This window comes from Periplaneta americana, chromosome 4, assembly GCF_040183065.1.
Source record: "Periplaneta americana isolate PAMFEO1 chromosome 4, P.americana_PAMFEO1_priV1, whole genome shotgun sequence".
NCBI lineage: Eukaryota > Metazoa > Arthropoda > Insecta > Blattodea > Blattidae > Periplaneta > Periplaneta americana.
The window spans coordinates 176,282,046-176,300,062 of NC_091120.1; the positions used below are offsets into that span (position 1 = coordinate 176,282,046).

Consider the following 18,017-nt stretch of genomic DNA (forward strand, 5'->3'; position numbering starts at 1 on the left):
TCTTAATCTATCACAAAATATTTCAATATCCGGTAATTTCATTACTATAGATTTTTGTTATTGTAGGTTTAATTTGTAATTCAGTAAATACAAAAATATTCTTTTTCTTAACTTCTATGTCTAGCTTTCATTAATCAGGTAATCTTGTCGTACTTTAATTTTATTGTAATTGTAATTGTAAATTTAATGTTAATTGTAATTTTATTGTTCATATTATAGTTGTAATCCCCTGGTAGAGGGGCAGAGAAGGCCTGACGGCCTTATCTCTACCAGGTTAAATAAATAAATACTACTACTAATACTACAATAGTAGAAATTCATGGAGTTTCTAAGCCTTCAGTATTCATTCGCGTATATCTTTACTTCCCTTAACTCTGTCAAAACTTCAATTCTATTCTCATTAGTTACCTAAAAAGCAGCCATGCTGAACGATTCTGGGTGTGTTGAATTTGACGTTTCCTGTATTCATTTACATCGTAGACCAGCGGTCGGCATTTCACGCGGCAAGCGGCATCTTACGTCATACTTATGCAGGGGTAGTTCACTAATGCATCCCTCCACACGCACCCACTCCACGTAGGACAGCAGAATACTTACGTAACTGGCGATCAGCATGTCTGTTTCCAAACCACTAAAGTAAAGAGTGCAACAAAACGAATATTTGTAGAAGAATGAGAAGAGAAATTCTTTTGTTGTGCACAGGAAGAGAATGTAATATGTTTGTTATGTTCTAAACTACTTAAAGGGTTTCATATTACCACCATAAAGAGGCATTATACACGGATATCATTTTATTTTTACTAACATTTCTAATATTAATCTGGCTATACCTTTAGATTAACGGTTGAGAACCGGAAACACCGTTTGCTACCACCTTCCACGACTGAAGTTCGATGATGCTGGTGTAAAATACAAACAAATCACTTTACTAGGTATAAGAGGGAAGAAAAGTAGTTCATCCATTTACGTAAACTAGGAAACATCGCGATTTTGAGTTTGATAATTTTCATTAGGTTTTTGTTTAATCAAAATACAGTACAGTATTAACAATAAGTGTTTTTACTGACGAATTGAGCTATTCATTCGGAAGTATTCATTATGCACGGTCTATTATACTGTCTACAGCACATTAGCGTACAATATAGAGAATGAAGTTAAATTGAAAAATAATAATATGGATATTTAAACACAATTTTGAAAATGGTGGCCGTTCATTTCGATACAGGCTTCAATTTGTTTGTGGATATTATCGCACTATAAACTATTGTACCTAATTCCAATTACCAGTTACGTCCTTCGTACTAGTACCTAACTCATCTTGAAATAATTCTGTACCTACTCTATAAAAGAGTACCTTGCGTATTGTGAATTGAATCTTCACTTCTGCCCGATCCGAAAAGATAAAATTACTCAGACATGCTATCTACTGTCCGTCCAAGTGGTTTTGCCGCAGGGTTGTAGAAAGGGGGGAAATCACGTGACAGTTAATTACTTAACGAGGTCCTTTTATTTAAGTTAGTTTAAACAGTTGTATAATATTACTTAAACGTCCAGTTCCTAACAGAAAATGTTTTCAGAAAAGAGCTAAGACAGCGCAGTCATTAGTCTTTACAGAGGGGCGAGCAGAAGGTGGTGGGGAAAACCGGGACGCGACGTAGGCAAACGGACGACAGTACCTGTGCGAAAGTATGATTTAACATTGAAAGCTCTTTCGTCACTGGAAAACGCGAACATATTTCTGGAACGTACTATACTCACTAACTCAGTAGTTTACTATGACCGTAAGGCGACTCTGACTGCATACGTGGCATTGGTTCTGTGTGGAGGATGGTTGAAAGTTTGCTAGTAGAGGGGGGGGAGAGTGAAGTACATTGGAAAACTTAGGTACAATAAAGATTGAAGAAAAAATAAAATTATGTCCCTGTACAAAACTATATTGGCATGTGCACTTTGCCATAATATGAATACTGATTAAGAAAAAAGTGATGCTCAATATCATTTTCTGATATAAAATTTTGAAACTTTGCAAAGAAGCCTAAATAAGAGAAAATTTCTCAGATTTAAAAATTTCCCGAAAATTCAGTACAATTTAAAATAGCCACTCCTTAGGCCATTTTGTGCTAGGTTTATTTCAATGTGCGGCCCGACATATATTATATATGAACCACGTTAAATATAAAGCGCGCTCCCGATTGACGAACCAACATTCATTTGAGCAATTACAAATTTCAACTTATGATGGAGAACTAGATTTCACTTCAGTAATTAAAACATCGGATAGGCTGATGAGTAATTTCAAATCCATCAGAAGGATGCTAAGACATCATATAGTTCGGGTACTTATTTCCAGACTATACGGGCGAGGTTCAGTCACAGTCTAGTATATACAGTCGCGAAGCACAATACGTAGTAAATAAGCAAACATTAGATAGTTGCTCACCACTAGGATCGCTAATATCGCCTCATTACAGGCAATGCAAAATAGTACCGTCACAGTCTATTGTTTCTAGCACCCTCAAAACTCAAGCTTCGTGACTGTATATACTGAGTGTTCAGTTCAAAGTGTGTCATGGCTCGCTGTATGCCGTCATGTGGCTAGTCGATGAGCCTAGAGAATTCAATCTTCCTACACTTCCGCAGAGGTGTATTACTTATGTGCCAGAGAAGTTGCCTAGTAAGTACGGCGTTCATTCAGAAGAGTACTTACCGATACGTACGGTAACGCCGGTAGTGGCAGGAATGTGAACTGTTTCGAAACATGTACTGAGGGGAGTTTTTTCTTACTGTCGGGATATGGGGAGAGGGTTAAGACGATTACTTACGTATTTGTTGACATTAACTTCGACGGTCAACATGGACACGGAGCATTTGATTTGTGTTGTGCAATGTTGCCTTACGCAACCGATGATAACAAATACCCTGCGTACGACTAGGCCGCGCCAAACACAGTTCGAAAGAGGTTATGGTAGCACACAGACCGTACAGACCGCCATCTATTGCTACGACGTTCAAGTTATACCGTACACGTTCTCAAGTTCAGATTGAACGCCTTGATTAATAGGCAACTTCTCTGACACAAAAGCTGAAACTCGCTTCAAATCGCTGACTCATCAACAGTGACGTCATGACACACTTTGAAATGAACACCCGCTAGTAGACTGTGGTTCAGTCCTTTCCTCCCCCAGCCTATTACTTTCTGCTACCCTGCGTCTTGCAAGGCGGGCTGCGTTTCATATGACGTCACCTATGTTGACGTTCTGCCAACCCCTGTCGTAGAGCAATCAACGCTTTGGTGTAATCGACCAATCATATCACGAAACTTCAACGTTGCCAATACAACAAAACTTTGAGACTTCTAAATGTTTCTTGCGATATTTTTTTATTTTGTATTGTTGAAATATAATTTATCGGGCTTATCTATTTTAGGATAAAATTAACATAAAAACATATCCATTGATAGTGGTAAAAATGCAGCATCTTTAGCTCTGCCCCTTAGTGACTTTGCGTGGACTGTCGTTGGAGAAATTGTGTTATGCATAATTCCGTTTATAAATTTCTATAGCTGATTTTGTAAAGCTTGTCAAACTTTACAAATTAATAAGATTGCATTTTGCAACACAGTTTACAATCGATCACTCGATCAATCCAATCAATCTTCTTAATGTATCCAGCTCTTTGCTGACAACATAAAGTCCACTATAATCCACTGTAGTCTATTCAGTTGTTGTTTTTCACGAGAAATGAGGGGTATTTTGATCGGAGTTCATTATAGATGCCTGTTGCTAGTAGCCAGAGTTGGGGTGTAGTCAATATATACTGCAGGGCTGTGTCTTCTGCAACTGGTACTGATGATTTTAATTTACTCCTTTTGTGGTTTATGGATGGACAGTATAGGAGAATGTGTTCCAGATCTTCATCATGATTATTACACCACAGACAAATAGGATTATCAGAAATGTGAAATCGGTGTAGGTACAATTGAGTGACAATGTGACCTGTTCTGGCTCTTGTTAAAAATGTTTGAACATGTCTGGGCAGGTCATTTGGTTTCTTTTGTACAGACAGTAAAATTTTTCCTTTGTCAGAAGAGAGCCAATTGTTGATCCATAGGTTTGTAAAATGCGACTTTGAAGCAAAAGCACTGGATAGAGATATCACTTGAAGAGGTCTTGGTTGCAAATATGTTGCTTGTTTTGCAATATTATCGACTTTCTCGTTTCCAAGTATACCACAATGACTAGGTATCCATTGAAATGTAATTTCATTTTGGAGTTTTTTTTTTTTAGTTTACTTGTTTCTGAATTGGAATAATTCAATGTGCGTATAGAGTTGATACATATTTAATTATATTAAATATAGTCCCCTTGGAGTCGGTAAGTATGCAAATAGATTTTTCAGAAATTTGAGTAATTGAGAACAAAAGAGCTACCCACAGAAGCTGCATTAACATCAACGCAGTCCCACTATATTTTTCACTGCTTATGATTCATGGAGTCCCTCAGTGTAAAATTCTCCGGAGGTAAAATAGTCCCTCAATCGGATCTCCGGGTAGGGACTGCACTGAGAGATGTCGAGAATTGTACTTACTCACTTACTGGCTTCTAAGGAACTCGAAGGTTCATTGCCGCCCTCACATAAGCCCACCACCGGTCCCTATCCTGAGCAAGATTAATCCAGTCTCTATCATCATATCCCACCTCCCTCAGATCCATTTTAATATCTTCCCATCTACGTCTCGGCCTCCCCAAAGGTCTTTCTCCCTCCGGCCTCCCAACTAATACTCTATATGCATTTCTGGATTCGCCCATACGTGCTACATGCCCTGCCCATCTCAAACGTCTGGATTTAATGTTCCTAATTATGTCAGGTGAAGAATACAATGCGTGCAGTTCTGTGTTGTGTAACTTTCTCCATTCTCCTGTAACTTCATCCCTCTTAGCCCCAAATATTTTCCTAAGCACCTTATTCTCAAACACCCTTAACCTATCTATGTTCCTCTCTCAAAGTGAGAGTACAAGTTTCACAACCATAAAGAACAACCGGTAAGAATCGTACTAAAATACTTATTTGGAACACAGTTTACAGGAATTTGTAATCTTTTACTTTGGATTGTAAATTATTAATTTGTAATTTAACATTATGAAACGAGCCCCTGGACTATAATACTTCACCACTCATATGACTTTACAATTTAAGTTTTAGATGTAAAGCATATAGTACGACAAATCACTAGTATTTATTTTTACAGTACATTTTCTTTGATTTGAAGTTTGATTAGCTTCAGTCTTGAGAGACGAAATTGTCTTCTGCAGATCGTCTGCATTTTTAATATGTAGATTCTTTCACATGTACCATCTTCACCATGTCACTGGTGAAGGCTATTGTTTATTGATGGTTTTAATTATGCTTTCGTATAGGAGTTTATAGAGATCCTTGGCCCAAACAAAGTCCACATGATTAAATGTTGCAAGTGGAACTCTAATGAAATTCACTTTGGTCTTCAGTTTCTCTGCAAACAGTTTCACATCCTGTTGAGAAAGAGGAAGAAATTAAAATATTACAACAATCTACTGTTACGAAGAGCAATTAAAATTTATAGGTTATTGCTGGTGTATATGTGTTAACATTTAACCGACTTATGCTGGGTTACAAGAAAGCATTTATAGGTTCGTTAAACACTATTGGTCCTATAACTGTTCATTTAGCGTCAATAAGCGTTGCAAGAACGACCTTTAAAGCTATTGGTTCGTTAAAGCACTCTGTAAACTGTAGGTCGAAAATCGGAGCTATAAACTATTAACGAATCGTTAGCCGCCATATTGTACGTATATTTCTTGTTTTTGTATCTGACAGTATTAAGTAATTTCGTGGATATGTTATCATCAGAAGTAAATAAGTGAAATGTAATAGACATATCACAGTGAACTCGAGATTCATGTGTGTGTAGGAAAAGTTTTGTGAATAAAACAATTTTATTACTATTATAGAATCGTTTGACGTAGAGGTTATGTTTGATATAGTACAACATCTACCAAGACAAAGAATACTGAGAGACAGATCGAATCCTCTAGAAGAATACGATAATATTGATTTTAAGGTTAGATTTAGATGATCGAAAGACACATTCATGGCTCTCTTGCATGAAATAGGGCATTATATTGGAAAAGAAATCGCACGCACTAAATTGCCTTGCGCTATTACGCAATAGGAGCGTTTCAGAATGTGATGGTGGATCATATTCATGTTTATAAATCTACAGTTTGTATAATAATAAGATGTGTGACTGCATTGCAAGAATGAGAGAACAATACATTACCATACCTCAAGGAAATTCTGTACTAACAGTAAAACAGGATTTCTTCTCAATTTGCAATATTTCCAACATTATTGGTGCATAGATTGTAGCCATATGAAAATTCAAAGCCCTACTGGACACTTGAATGAGATGTACCGAAACAAGAAGGGTTACTTCTCTATCAATCTGTACCAAGAATCGTTGCATGTTGGCCTGGGTCAGTATTTGATGCCTGTCTTGTGCAAAGTTTGAGAACAATGACTATCCAAAAACACAATATTACCATAGCGACATGCACGTATAATAAGCGAATTATTTGCGCCGGCTACGATGGCTCTGTCGTTTTCAGTCTTTTCCGTTTAAAGATGGAATAGCTAACAGATCGTTAAAAATCACATTTGCAACGACCTATACTTTAAAGACTGGAATAGTTTGAAGTTCCGTTACTTAACGCGAGAATAGCAATTTATGGAACAGGTTTCTTGCAACCCAGCATTAGCTCTGTAAAAAATGGATTGAGCATTACACTGGCTGGTACATTGTACATATTCTAAATCTGCACTGATCTGCTAAAATAGTAAAACAATAAATAATAATTGGTATTATTTGGTTGAAAAATGTAATCTGCAATAGCAGTTTAGCAATGAATAATTAAAATATCAAATGCAAACCTTAAAATTTTAGAATATAAAATAATGTACCTACGGTAAGAACATGGGCTTATATTGCTTAGTTTAATTGACACTCCATTCATATCCGTTAAGAGAACTCATGCTTGCTCTCAAAGAAACCTTAATTGACTCATACACACAATTTCAAGTTCATCATGAACGTATGAATTGATACTTCATGTCCATCGCTAGTAGACTCTCCCAGGTTCATCTCGAGCATGCGAATAGTGTCAGGTAAGGGGAATGGTGGAGCTGTCACAATAAGAGTGTCAGGGAAGAGTATCAGAACGTTTGCTTGTTAGTTGCAGAGATATGACAGAGAGAGGATATCAGATTTCTGCATTGCAGACAAATTCCAGGCAAATGAAATTGTTGGAAACCAAAAAGCTGTAGAGAAAGATCCAAGAAACATTTAAACATTTTGAAATCAGAACAAGCCTAATTGCTAAGTTCTGCACTATGTGAGAAGTAAGAAGTGTAAAATGATGTGGCAGTGATTTGCTGTGGTATACGTCAGTGTAAGGTTCATTACACTACTGAGTTTGTTTCCGCCTTGAATTCAGATCCATTTCAATTGTGCAAGGCAGAGAGGTAGCAGACCGGACCTTATACATGCATCTCGTGACGCAACAGCGACATCGTCAATGTAAAAATGACAGCTGATATATTTTTACCGGATTCCCGTTGTAGAGCAGGGCGGAACCTGTCGCCGACATAACGGTGCACAAGGTTAACGCAGTGGTGCAGATTCCTGCAGATAGGACCGGTAAGGAAGTGCGGGAATCCTGCCTGCGTTTCCTTAAACAGAAGCATGCTGCTTCTGTTGACGGAGCGACTATGCATTCCAGCACAACACACTTTTCTCTTATTTGGTAAAAGATTATCTTAATTGAGAATTAGAGTTAAGTATGCATGATTTCTATTCAACATAGCTAATCGGCACAATGCAATATGAAAAATTCAGAAGCCAAAATGAACACCTCAAAACTAAATAGCGCTAAAGTTGAAAGCCTTTGAAAGTTGTAATGTTACATACGATTATAGCATAGTCTAGTACAGTGATGTCGCGACCTTGACGTCGCGAGCGGCCATCAAGCGCTAAGTATGGAAAGAGGAAGGGTTGTGAATATGAATAAACAGCCTGTTGGATTAAGAAAACAGTGGTGCACAAACTTCATACGGAACGTGAAATTTTATGTCGTTATTTTTGTATGGCTTCTTTATGTTTGATATTATCTATATTATCTGTAAAACAAAAGTACTAATACCAATTTCATAATATGGCAGTTGTGTTTTAAACTTTATTGTGTTATTAAAGAGTTAAGAAGGAATATTCACATAAATTCCATAGTAGTACAACTATACTGTACTAAATGGATGAAACACATCATTCATAAAGAAAGTGATATCCCCCCCCTCAAAAAAAAGAGATTGAGTATGACATGATAACTTGGAATTGATGTTGATGGTACCTTTAGCTTTATAAAAGTAATCAATAAACTAATCAAAATAATATTACAGTACAAAGTAAAGTTACCTAGGTGCTGTATATGTTTTAAGTGTAACTAATATTCCATAAAAAAAATTCTTATCGCATTATGCTTTTAAGGTGATATTGGTGAGCAACTTCCTATTATCAGAATATTAAATTATTTTCTCGAAATGTGCTGAAGCTATAGAGCTGACATTTTTACAACACATGGGCACGTATCTTTTGCTTATGATGTAACAGTAGTTGTCTTGTTAATTCATTTCCTTACAAACAATTTCCATGCGAATATTTTCAAAAATTTGAATACATTATCTTTAGTGATACGTATTTACAGTACATTAGATTTACGAAAACATTCTCTAAGGCTACTAAATAAATAAGCCTATACCTGAAGATTTCATTTTTCTATAAAAAATTGTGAAAAAATTAATTTTGAATAAAAAAATCAAACTTGTGAAAAATGAGCATTAAAATTAAAACTTACATTCTTATAATGCACTTATACTTCTCAGGCAAATCTAAAAATTAACATGGATACAGTTGTAATAAGTTCTCTTCCCTCTATCTATTGAATCAGTGCTGGCCATCCCTGAATACAGCTCGACCAAGCGGCATATACTACCTATTTCGTCTGTCTCTTTCCTTACCGCTGTAAAGCGCTCAGGCTTTCCTGAGCTCTAAAGCGCGCGCTTGCTCCTATGGGCATCAATTGACATGACTGGTCTAGTACATACAGTCACGAAGCTTGAGGTGATTTTTTGCATTTCTCGCGATACAATGTTTCAAGCGGTTAGCAACTGAGAGTACTAGGAACAATGGACTGTGCGGTAGTAGCGATCCTAATGGCTAGCAACTAAAGTTCAACTGTCATTGGATGCATATTCCCTACGTATTGATCTTCGAGACTGCATGTACTAGACTGCGATTATAGCTTAGAATAAGTGCTGCGATCTGCAGGACTGTTACTGCAGTTAATCGCTTTGAGAATTGATGAGTGTTTAGCAGGCAGCGCATTTTTGTTCCCAAGCAGGGAAGTTATCGGTTAGTATAGCCTGGAGTTTTAGGGCCGTATTGACAGACATTTTTAGCGCGGGCTTTCGGTGGATGATCAGCGTTTTTCGTATTCATAAACCAGTGTTAGCAATAGGATATGATTTCAATTCTGTACTAGTAACCAGTGGATAGCCGGGGCTAGCTTAGTACGCTCGTAGCGCGTGCTGCGAAATGTCTATGAATAGCACCAGTGGCGTAGCATGAAATTTTGAGGAGGGGAAGCTAACTCAAGTTGTCTTTCATGCAATATGAGAAAATGTATTACAAAAATACAGTCTTAAAATAAATAGTAGTCAATGACAAGTCAGCAGTCGAAGATTGGTTGGAACATCGTAAGTAACACCAATAAGGCATGACCTCAAATGATACGTAGTAAAATATGATTTCACGGTTTACACATATCTCTTAACAAATAGACACGTATACGTATAACATTAGCTCACTCCCTGTCATACTTAGAGAAATCACAATATATTAGTATCATTACGTAAGTATGCGTCTGTCTTTTGGTTGTGTCCTTCATTGACAGCAAAGGAGTCGATCATTTGTTTTTTAAATCACACTTTTGTTCGTAAGTCAGTCTTGATAATACAATTGTCCTAAAAAATTCAAGTAAATTAGTGTCAGGAACTGTTATTTCGCTCATTATTTATTATATCAGCCACAATGCACACTAACACTTCAACTGAAAACAACTGACGAAAATGGATAACTCGGAAACTACTTATTCTCAATGTTAAAGCTAGCTTCTTTGCGAGCCTTGCGACTAGGGTAGTTTAAAAGGGATGGAAAATCTGCGGGTTGGATTACACAGAAGAAACCGGTCTGCTTGGAAGCTGGTGTGTGCAGGCTTCTTGTTTGCTGCTGCATCACAAATAATCCTGAGCTGCCGCATCACAATATTTAACGCGTAAATATGAGTTCTATTAAAATTAATAAATAATTTTCTCCATAAACTGCAGGTTTATTATGAAATTATTATTAACTGGGGAAGCTAAGCTTTTTAGCTTACATTGACGCTACGCCACTGAATAGTACCTTTAGAGTTCAAACTCTAACCCTAAATGCTTGCGCCAGGACGCTACGAAAGGTATAACCTAGTTTGGTACATCATAATAATAATGGAGCATGACAACTGTAAGTGGGATTGCTACTACAATGAAATGATCTGTGCAACTACTTTCTGACCACATAAACGCACTAACACTGCGAAATTAGCTCTGTACAGTATATTAGTGCTACAAATGACAGAAAATATAATTAGATCGATAGTAATACTGAACTAGTATATACAATATATATTATAGAGTATAATAGTAAATATGGTACACATTAATTGTAAATACTGTGTACATTACATATACAATTAATTCATTTAACAATATCAACTCCGGCACGGTGAACAAAAACATATATTCTGAGATTATGAAATTCATATCTTTTACTATAACTGTCAGTAAAAATTTGTTTAAGAGATAAACTAAAATCAATCTGAGAAGACCGCACTTAATCTGAACAAAAAATCACGCAGACTAAGGCCCGATTGTATAAACCATTTAATCTTAGATCAGAGGTTAAATTGATCCTTGTTTCAGCTGAACTTGGAATTTTGTGTTGTATGAAGTCTAATCTGAGATTAATTTGTCTCAAACTAAAGTCAACTTTGACTGAAGAAATTTCTCCGATTAAGTTAGATGATCCAAGTTCAGTTATTTCTTTTCTGTTTGAAATATACGAGTGACAGATTGTGCAAATAAAATATCCATTATTATTAATATTAATAGCTATGATATGTACATTTATATATATTTCTTTCAATTTCTTGCCTTAATACACAAACAATCTTATATTTTATAAGGCTCTATCGTGTTCAGCAGTATCAAATAACATAACCTATAATTATATTATGTTTATAACAACCATTAATTATTAACAGATATGATAGGTACATTCATAAATTTTCAATTAACTGTATTACTAAACGAAAATTGTCGTTTTATAAAGCTTTATTATGTTTAGCAGTATCAAACACCATAACATGATAACAACTCGGAGAACAGTAACCTTCTTCTTATTGTCCGCCATTATTTACATTGCACAAAAAACCAGTGTCTCCAACAGAGTGTACGGAAAGTCGCCAAAAAGTAGTTGTAAAGTCGCTAGATTTCTCATTATCGACAAAGAAAGATTAAATTTTGTCACTATGGGGTGCTAAAAAGGTCGCTAAATCCCTATTTAAGCAATATAAAAGTTAAAAGAAATTGTTGTTGAAAAAGAGTTAAAGTCGCTAGATTGGCAACACTGAACAAACCTGTCCGCGCATCACGTTTTTCACCTGTTTATGCGATGTTGCCAAATCCTTTTCACGTGAACTTAGATTGCATTTGAACCAAGGTAATTTGATCGCAGGAAAGTTTTATACAATAGAAGAAGTGTCTGAACTCGGTTCACTTTTCGATCTTCGATCAAAGTTGATCTTTAGTCAGGGAGTTTTATACAATTGGGCCTAAAACTAGTCTGAAAAAATAAAACCTAACCTAAACTAAAAATCATATTTAAATAAACTAAATAACCTGAGAAAATCAGATCTAATCAGGGCCAAAAGAAATGTACACAGACTAAAATTAGCATGAGAGAACCAAACCCAACGTTAATCAAAAATCACATAAACAGTTTAAAACTAATTTTCAAAGTCATTTTGTTGTTCAGATAAGTACTGTTGCAACAAATTTCTTATTAAATAGTGTAGATATCAAGAAGTATTAGACTTACTTACTTACTTATTTACTTACTTACTGGCTTTTAAGGAACCCGGAGGTTCATTGCCGCCCTCACATAAGCCCGCCATTGGTCCCTATCCTGAGCAAGATTAATCCAGTCTCTATCATCATATCCCACCTCTCTCAAATCCATTTTAATATTATCGTCCTATCTACGTCTCGGCCTCCCCAAAGGTCTTTTTCCCGCCGGCCTCCCAACTAACACTCTATATGGCATTTCTGGATTCCCCCTTACGTGCTACATGCCCTGCCCATCTCAAAAGTCTGGATTTAATGTTCCTAATTATGTCAGGTGAAGAATACAATGCGTGCAGCTCTGCGTTGTGTAACTTTCTCCATTCTCCTGTAACTTCATCCCTCTTAGCCCCAAATATTTTCCTAAGAACCTTATTCTCAAACACCCTTAATCTCTGTTCCTCTCTCAAAGTGAGAGTCCAAGTTTCACAACCATACAGAACAACCGGTAATATAACTGTTTTATAAATTCTAACTTTCAGATTTTTTGACAGCAGACTGGATGATAAAAGCTTCTCAACCGAATAATAACAGGCATTTCCTATATTTGAACAGGTTATTTGAGAAACCCCTCATGTCCAAAATCTTACAATTTTCAGGAGAGATAAAAAACTAAATATTTCCCATATGAAAATAATTTTATTGAAGTATATATATTTTTCCCTTAATTTTACGTTGTAACTACATGTTTCAAGTTCAAAATTGAGGTTTTAACCCAAGCCAGTTCCTCAGAAAAATTATTTAAATATGTGAGACATGAGGGTTTTCTCAAATAAAAGATTAAATGTGGGAATTTATGTCATTATTAATGAAGCAGAATGCGATAGAAGGTATTGTATTGTTGTGAAGTATTAATACACGTATTATATAGGGTGTGGCAGTGGGATATGACGGTTGTGAGACACTCAGGACGAATTGAAAGAAAACACATATACTTGAAGTAATCTAGTAAAATGCAATTTATTAATGTTTGATTACTTTTGACGGCAACGAATACATTCCTGTAATCTGTTATGAAATTTCTGCATAACTTGCCCCAACAAAACGGATTCGGTGGCACTAATTTCGTTCTGTATGTTTTGTTTCAGCTGGATGATGGTGCAAGGCTCGTTGCGATACATCCTACTTTTGAGATAACCCCATAGGAAGTAATCAGCTGCAGTCAGGTCAGGAGATCTTGGCGGCCAGGCAATGTCTCCAAATCATGACATTATTCGTCCTGGAAACATATTTTGCAGTCAGTTCATTGAACCATGAGCAGTGTGCGCACATTACTTGCTACGGAGTTATCTCAAAAGTAAGGTGTATCGCAACAAGCCTCGCACCATCATCCAGCTGAAACAAAACATAGGGAACGAAGTTAGTGCCACCGAACTTGTTTTGTTGGGGCGAGTTATACAGAACTTTCACAGCAGTTTGTAGGAATGTATTCGTTGCCGTGGAGGTTACTTATGGAATGTAATTTTTAAAATGTAATCAAACATTAATAAATTGCATTGTACTAGATTACTTCCAGTAAATGTGTTTCCTTTTAATTCGCCCCGAGTGCCCCACAACAGGGCTGTAAAAATCTTCATATCCCACTGCCACACCCTATATTTCGATGTCTACAAAAATTATTGGTATCAGTCAATAATACTGTGAAAAAAGTTGGTTGATAAGAATTTTATATTAAATCATCCTTAGGTAAGGTCACATACACAGCACTGTCCAGTTATATCAAATCATACAAATGCTACCAACATATAAATATACAACTTTTTAACATTACTTACTTACGGCTTTTAAGGAACCGGGAGGTTCAATGTTGCCCTTACATAAGCCCGCCATCAGTCCTTATCCTGAGCAAGATTATTCCAGTGTCTACAATTATGTCCCACCTCCCTCAAATCCATTTTAATATTATCCTCCCTTCTACATCTCGGCCTCCTCAAAGGTATTTTTCCCTCCGGCCTCCCAGCTAACACTCTATATGCAATTCTAGATTCGTCCATACTGCTACATACCCTGTCCATCTCAAACATCTGGATTTAATGTTCCTAATTTTGTTAGGTGAAGAATACAATGCGTGCAGTTCTGCCTTATGTAACTTTCTCCATTTTCCTGTAACTTCATTCTCTTAGTCCCAAATATTTTCCTAAGCACCTTATTCTCAAACATACTTAACCTCTGTTGCTCCCTCAAAGTGACAGTATAAGTTTCACAACCATAAAGAACAACTGGTAATGTATCTGTTTTATAAATTCTAACTTTCAGGTTTTTTTAAAGCAGATTGGATGATAAAAGCTTTTCAACCGAATAATAACAGACATTTCCCGTATGTATTCTGTGTTTAATTTCCTCCCGACACTTTTCAACATTACCAACATATAAATATTAAATATTTTCAAAGCAATTCCAAAACCATTGGAAGTGATGTAATTGAGAAAACCCTCATGTCCTGTACTTGAGGGCTTTCTCAAATATATGCATTTTTCAACGGGCTCTGTATGCTACAAGAATGACTAAACTTGAGGAATTTCTCCATAAAACGATGTATCGACCCCTAAAGATATTATATGATCAGTATCTCAATTTTGAAAAGAAATGGACATGAGGGGTTTCTCAAATAACCCGTTCATTTATTCTGCATTTAATTTCCTCCCGAGTGTCATTTATATTTGTTACTGTTGCTCCAAGATATTTGAATTTTTCCACCTCTTCGAAAGATAAATCTTCAATTTTTATATTTCCATTTCGTACAATATTCTGGTCACGAGACATAATCATATACTTAGTCTTTTCGGGATTTACTTCCAACCCTATCGCTTTACTTGCTTCAAGTAGAATTTCCGTGTTTTCCCTAATCGTTTGTGGATTTTCTGCTAACATATTCACGTCATTAAGTATTATACTGAAATATTTAATAAGAAATTTCAGACTAAAACTAGCGTGAGATAACCAGTCGTAACCTTAACAAAAAATGAAGTAAATAAACTTAAATTAACCAGACAGAACCAAACCTAATCTGGTCTAAAATTCACATAAATAGACTAAAACAGTAGCCTATAAGAAAATCAAACCCAACATCAATCAGAAATCATTTGTAAATAAACTAAATAACATGAGAATACCAAATATAATCTGAACTAAAAATGAGCAAACAAACTAAAACTATGTATGACTTGAGGCTTTCCCGGGGTTTGATGTAGAATAACTCTTCTCGGGTTCTCATTCCCTGAAGAAGATGGCAGAGCTAGCCATCGAAAGCTTGGAAGGAAATCTCCAACTCACCTGGCTGAGGACCCGAGAAGAGTTATTCTAAACTAAAACTAGTCTAAGAAAACCAAACCTAACCTTAACTAAAAACTTGTTTAAATGAACTAAACGACCTGAGAAAACCAAACCTAATCTGAACCAAAAATAACGTAAACAAACTAAAATTAATTTGAGAAGACTAAAGCTAATCTGAACAAAATATCATGCAAATAGGCCCGAGAAATTCTAATCTGAACTTGACCACGTAAATAAACTAAAATTAATCTGAGAGGATCAAGCGTAACCAGTGCCAAAAATCACGTAAACATACTAAAAAAAATAGCCTGAGAAAACCAAACCTAACCTTAACCAAAAATCATGTAAATAAATTAAAAATTATCTGAGAGGACTCCACCTAAACTGGACTAAAATTTATTTAAACGAGTAAAATTAGCATGAGAAAATCAAACCTAATCGCAACCAAAAATCATGTGTAAATAAACTAAATAACTTGAGAAGGCCAAATATAATCTGAATAAAAAATCAGCAAACAAACAGAAACTAACCTAGAAAACCAAACCTAATCTGAACCAAAAATCACGTAAATAAACTAAAATTAATTTGAGAATACTGAAGCTAATCTGAACAAAATATCGTGCAAACGGGCTAAAACTAGCCCGAGAAAATCTAATCTGAACTTAACCAAAAATCACGTAAATAAACTAAAATTAACCTAAGAGGACCAAGCCTAACCAGAACCAAAAAATTATGTAAACAGACTAAAACAAGCGAGAAAACTAAACCTCATCTTAATTTTAAAAAATCACGCAAATAATATAAAATTAGCCTGAGGAAACAAAATCTAATCCAAAACATGAGAACGGACGCCGTTACCACTGACATAATAAATAGAGGGGCGCACGGACCGAATGTTGAATTATCCATTCGGGATGGCTAAGAATTTAAATTAAAATGCTTATGGTTTATCCGGATGTGTGTGCGCGCGTGTGCGAGTTCTTCAACAGATATGGATAAAGTGTCATTTCAAAGAAGTAAGATACGTTATGTTCTTGGTATAGGTGATCTGTCGTTCTGTAATTTCAGTTTATTTTTTTGGCATTTCAATTTTCCATAACTGAAAACATTCATGACTATATTAGAAGAGACTTTATTGCCTTGAAAGATAGATTGGAATTGACGTCAATCTTAAGATAGGCATCTTCTGGATCTGTGAGTGATCTATCTTCAGATACTTACAACTGGAGAGGCTAGCCAATCATTGTCTGCGTAGTGCAGGTCTAAGGGAACCATAATATTGCTGAGATCATATTCCTTGGGTTGATCGAAATTCTTACTCGTGGAGTTGTCGTAGTACTGGAATTTACCTGAAAGAAAAACGTTTAAATATTTCAACTCTAAGCACTGCTACAGGAAATCATCATCAAGACTCCAGAAATACACTCGCTGCAAACAAATTATCCGACATAGCGATGAGAAAATAGTACATGCTGTAAACACCGGGTAAAAAATTGTTAGTAAGCTTTCCAAGACTGATACACTCACCAGATTTTATTTCTTGGGCGTAATGAATGATTGTTTTCGTGGATGTTCCGGCAGGTTCGTGACCCAGGATCACCGGCAGCAAAGACTGCAAGTTGGAAAAAGAATTATTGCGAGTGACGTACAGTGTAGTGAATAGTGTAATTTTGACCACATTTAAAGTAAAATCCTGAAAATAAGAATGGAAACATTGATGTAGAACAATGATGTCAAAACAAGCGAATTTTTTGACCTTGACGTCGTGCGCGGGCATCAAGCGCTAGGTATGGAAGGAGGAATAAGCAGCCTGTTGAATTAAGAAAACAGTGGTGCACAAACTTCAAACGGAACGTGAAATTTTATGTCGTTATTTTTATATGGTTTCTTTCTGTTTGATATTATCTATATTGTCTGTAAAACAAAAGTACTAACACCAATTTGTTAATATTGCAGTTGTGTTTTAAACGTTAATAACATAATAAAGATTTAAGAAGGAATATTTACATTAATTCCACAGTAGTATAACTATACTGTACTAAGTGAAGAAACACATCATTCATAAAGAAAGTGATATTCAAAAAAAAAAAAAAAAAAAAAAAAAAAAAAGAAAGAAAGAGATTGAGCATGATATGGTAAGTTGGAATTGATATTGATGGTATCTTTAGCCTTTATAAAAGTAACCAATAAACTAATCAAAACAATATTATAGTACAGAGCAAAGTTACCTAGGTTTATGTTTTAACTGTAACTAATATTACATAACAAAACTCTTATCGCATTATGTTTTTAAGGTGATATTGGTGAGCAATTTCCTATCATCAGAAAATTAAATTATTTTCTCGAAACCTTTTGAAGCTATAGAGCTGACATTTTTACAACACATGGGCACATATCTTTTGCTTATGATGTAACAGTAGTTGCTTTGTTAATTCATT

The 18,017-nt window shown here is 35.7% G+C and overlaps 1 protein-coding gene across 1 annotated transcript in view; it reads right to left on the reverse strand.

Annotated features, from left to right (window-relative positions):
• Positions 1-5,217: 5,217 nt before the first annotated feature.
• LOC138698460 (lipase 3-like) overlaps positions 5,218-18,017 on the reverse strand; it is a 68,270-nt gene continuing 55,470 nt past the window's right edge. The window contains exons 7-9 of the mRNA XM_069824403.1: positions 17,107-17,191; positions 16,801-16,928; positions 5,218-5,528 (exon numbers count right to left, since the gene is read on the reverse strand). Of these exons, the coding sequence (XP_069680504.1) occupies positions 5,379-5,528; positions 16,801-16,928; positions 17,107-17,191 (363 nt within the window). The 3' untranslated portion in view covers positions 5,218-5,378. The remainder of the gene's footprint in view (positions 5,529-16,800; positions 16,929-17,106; positions 17,192-18,017) is intronic.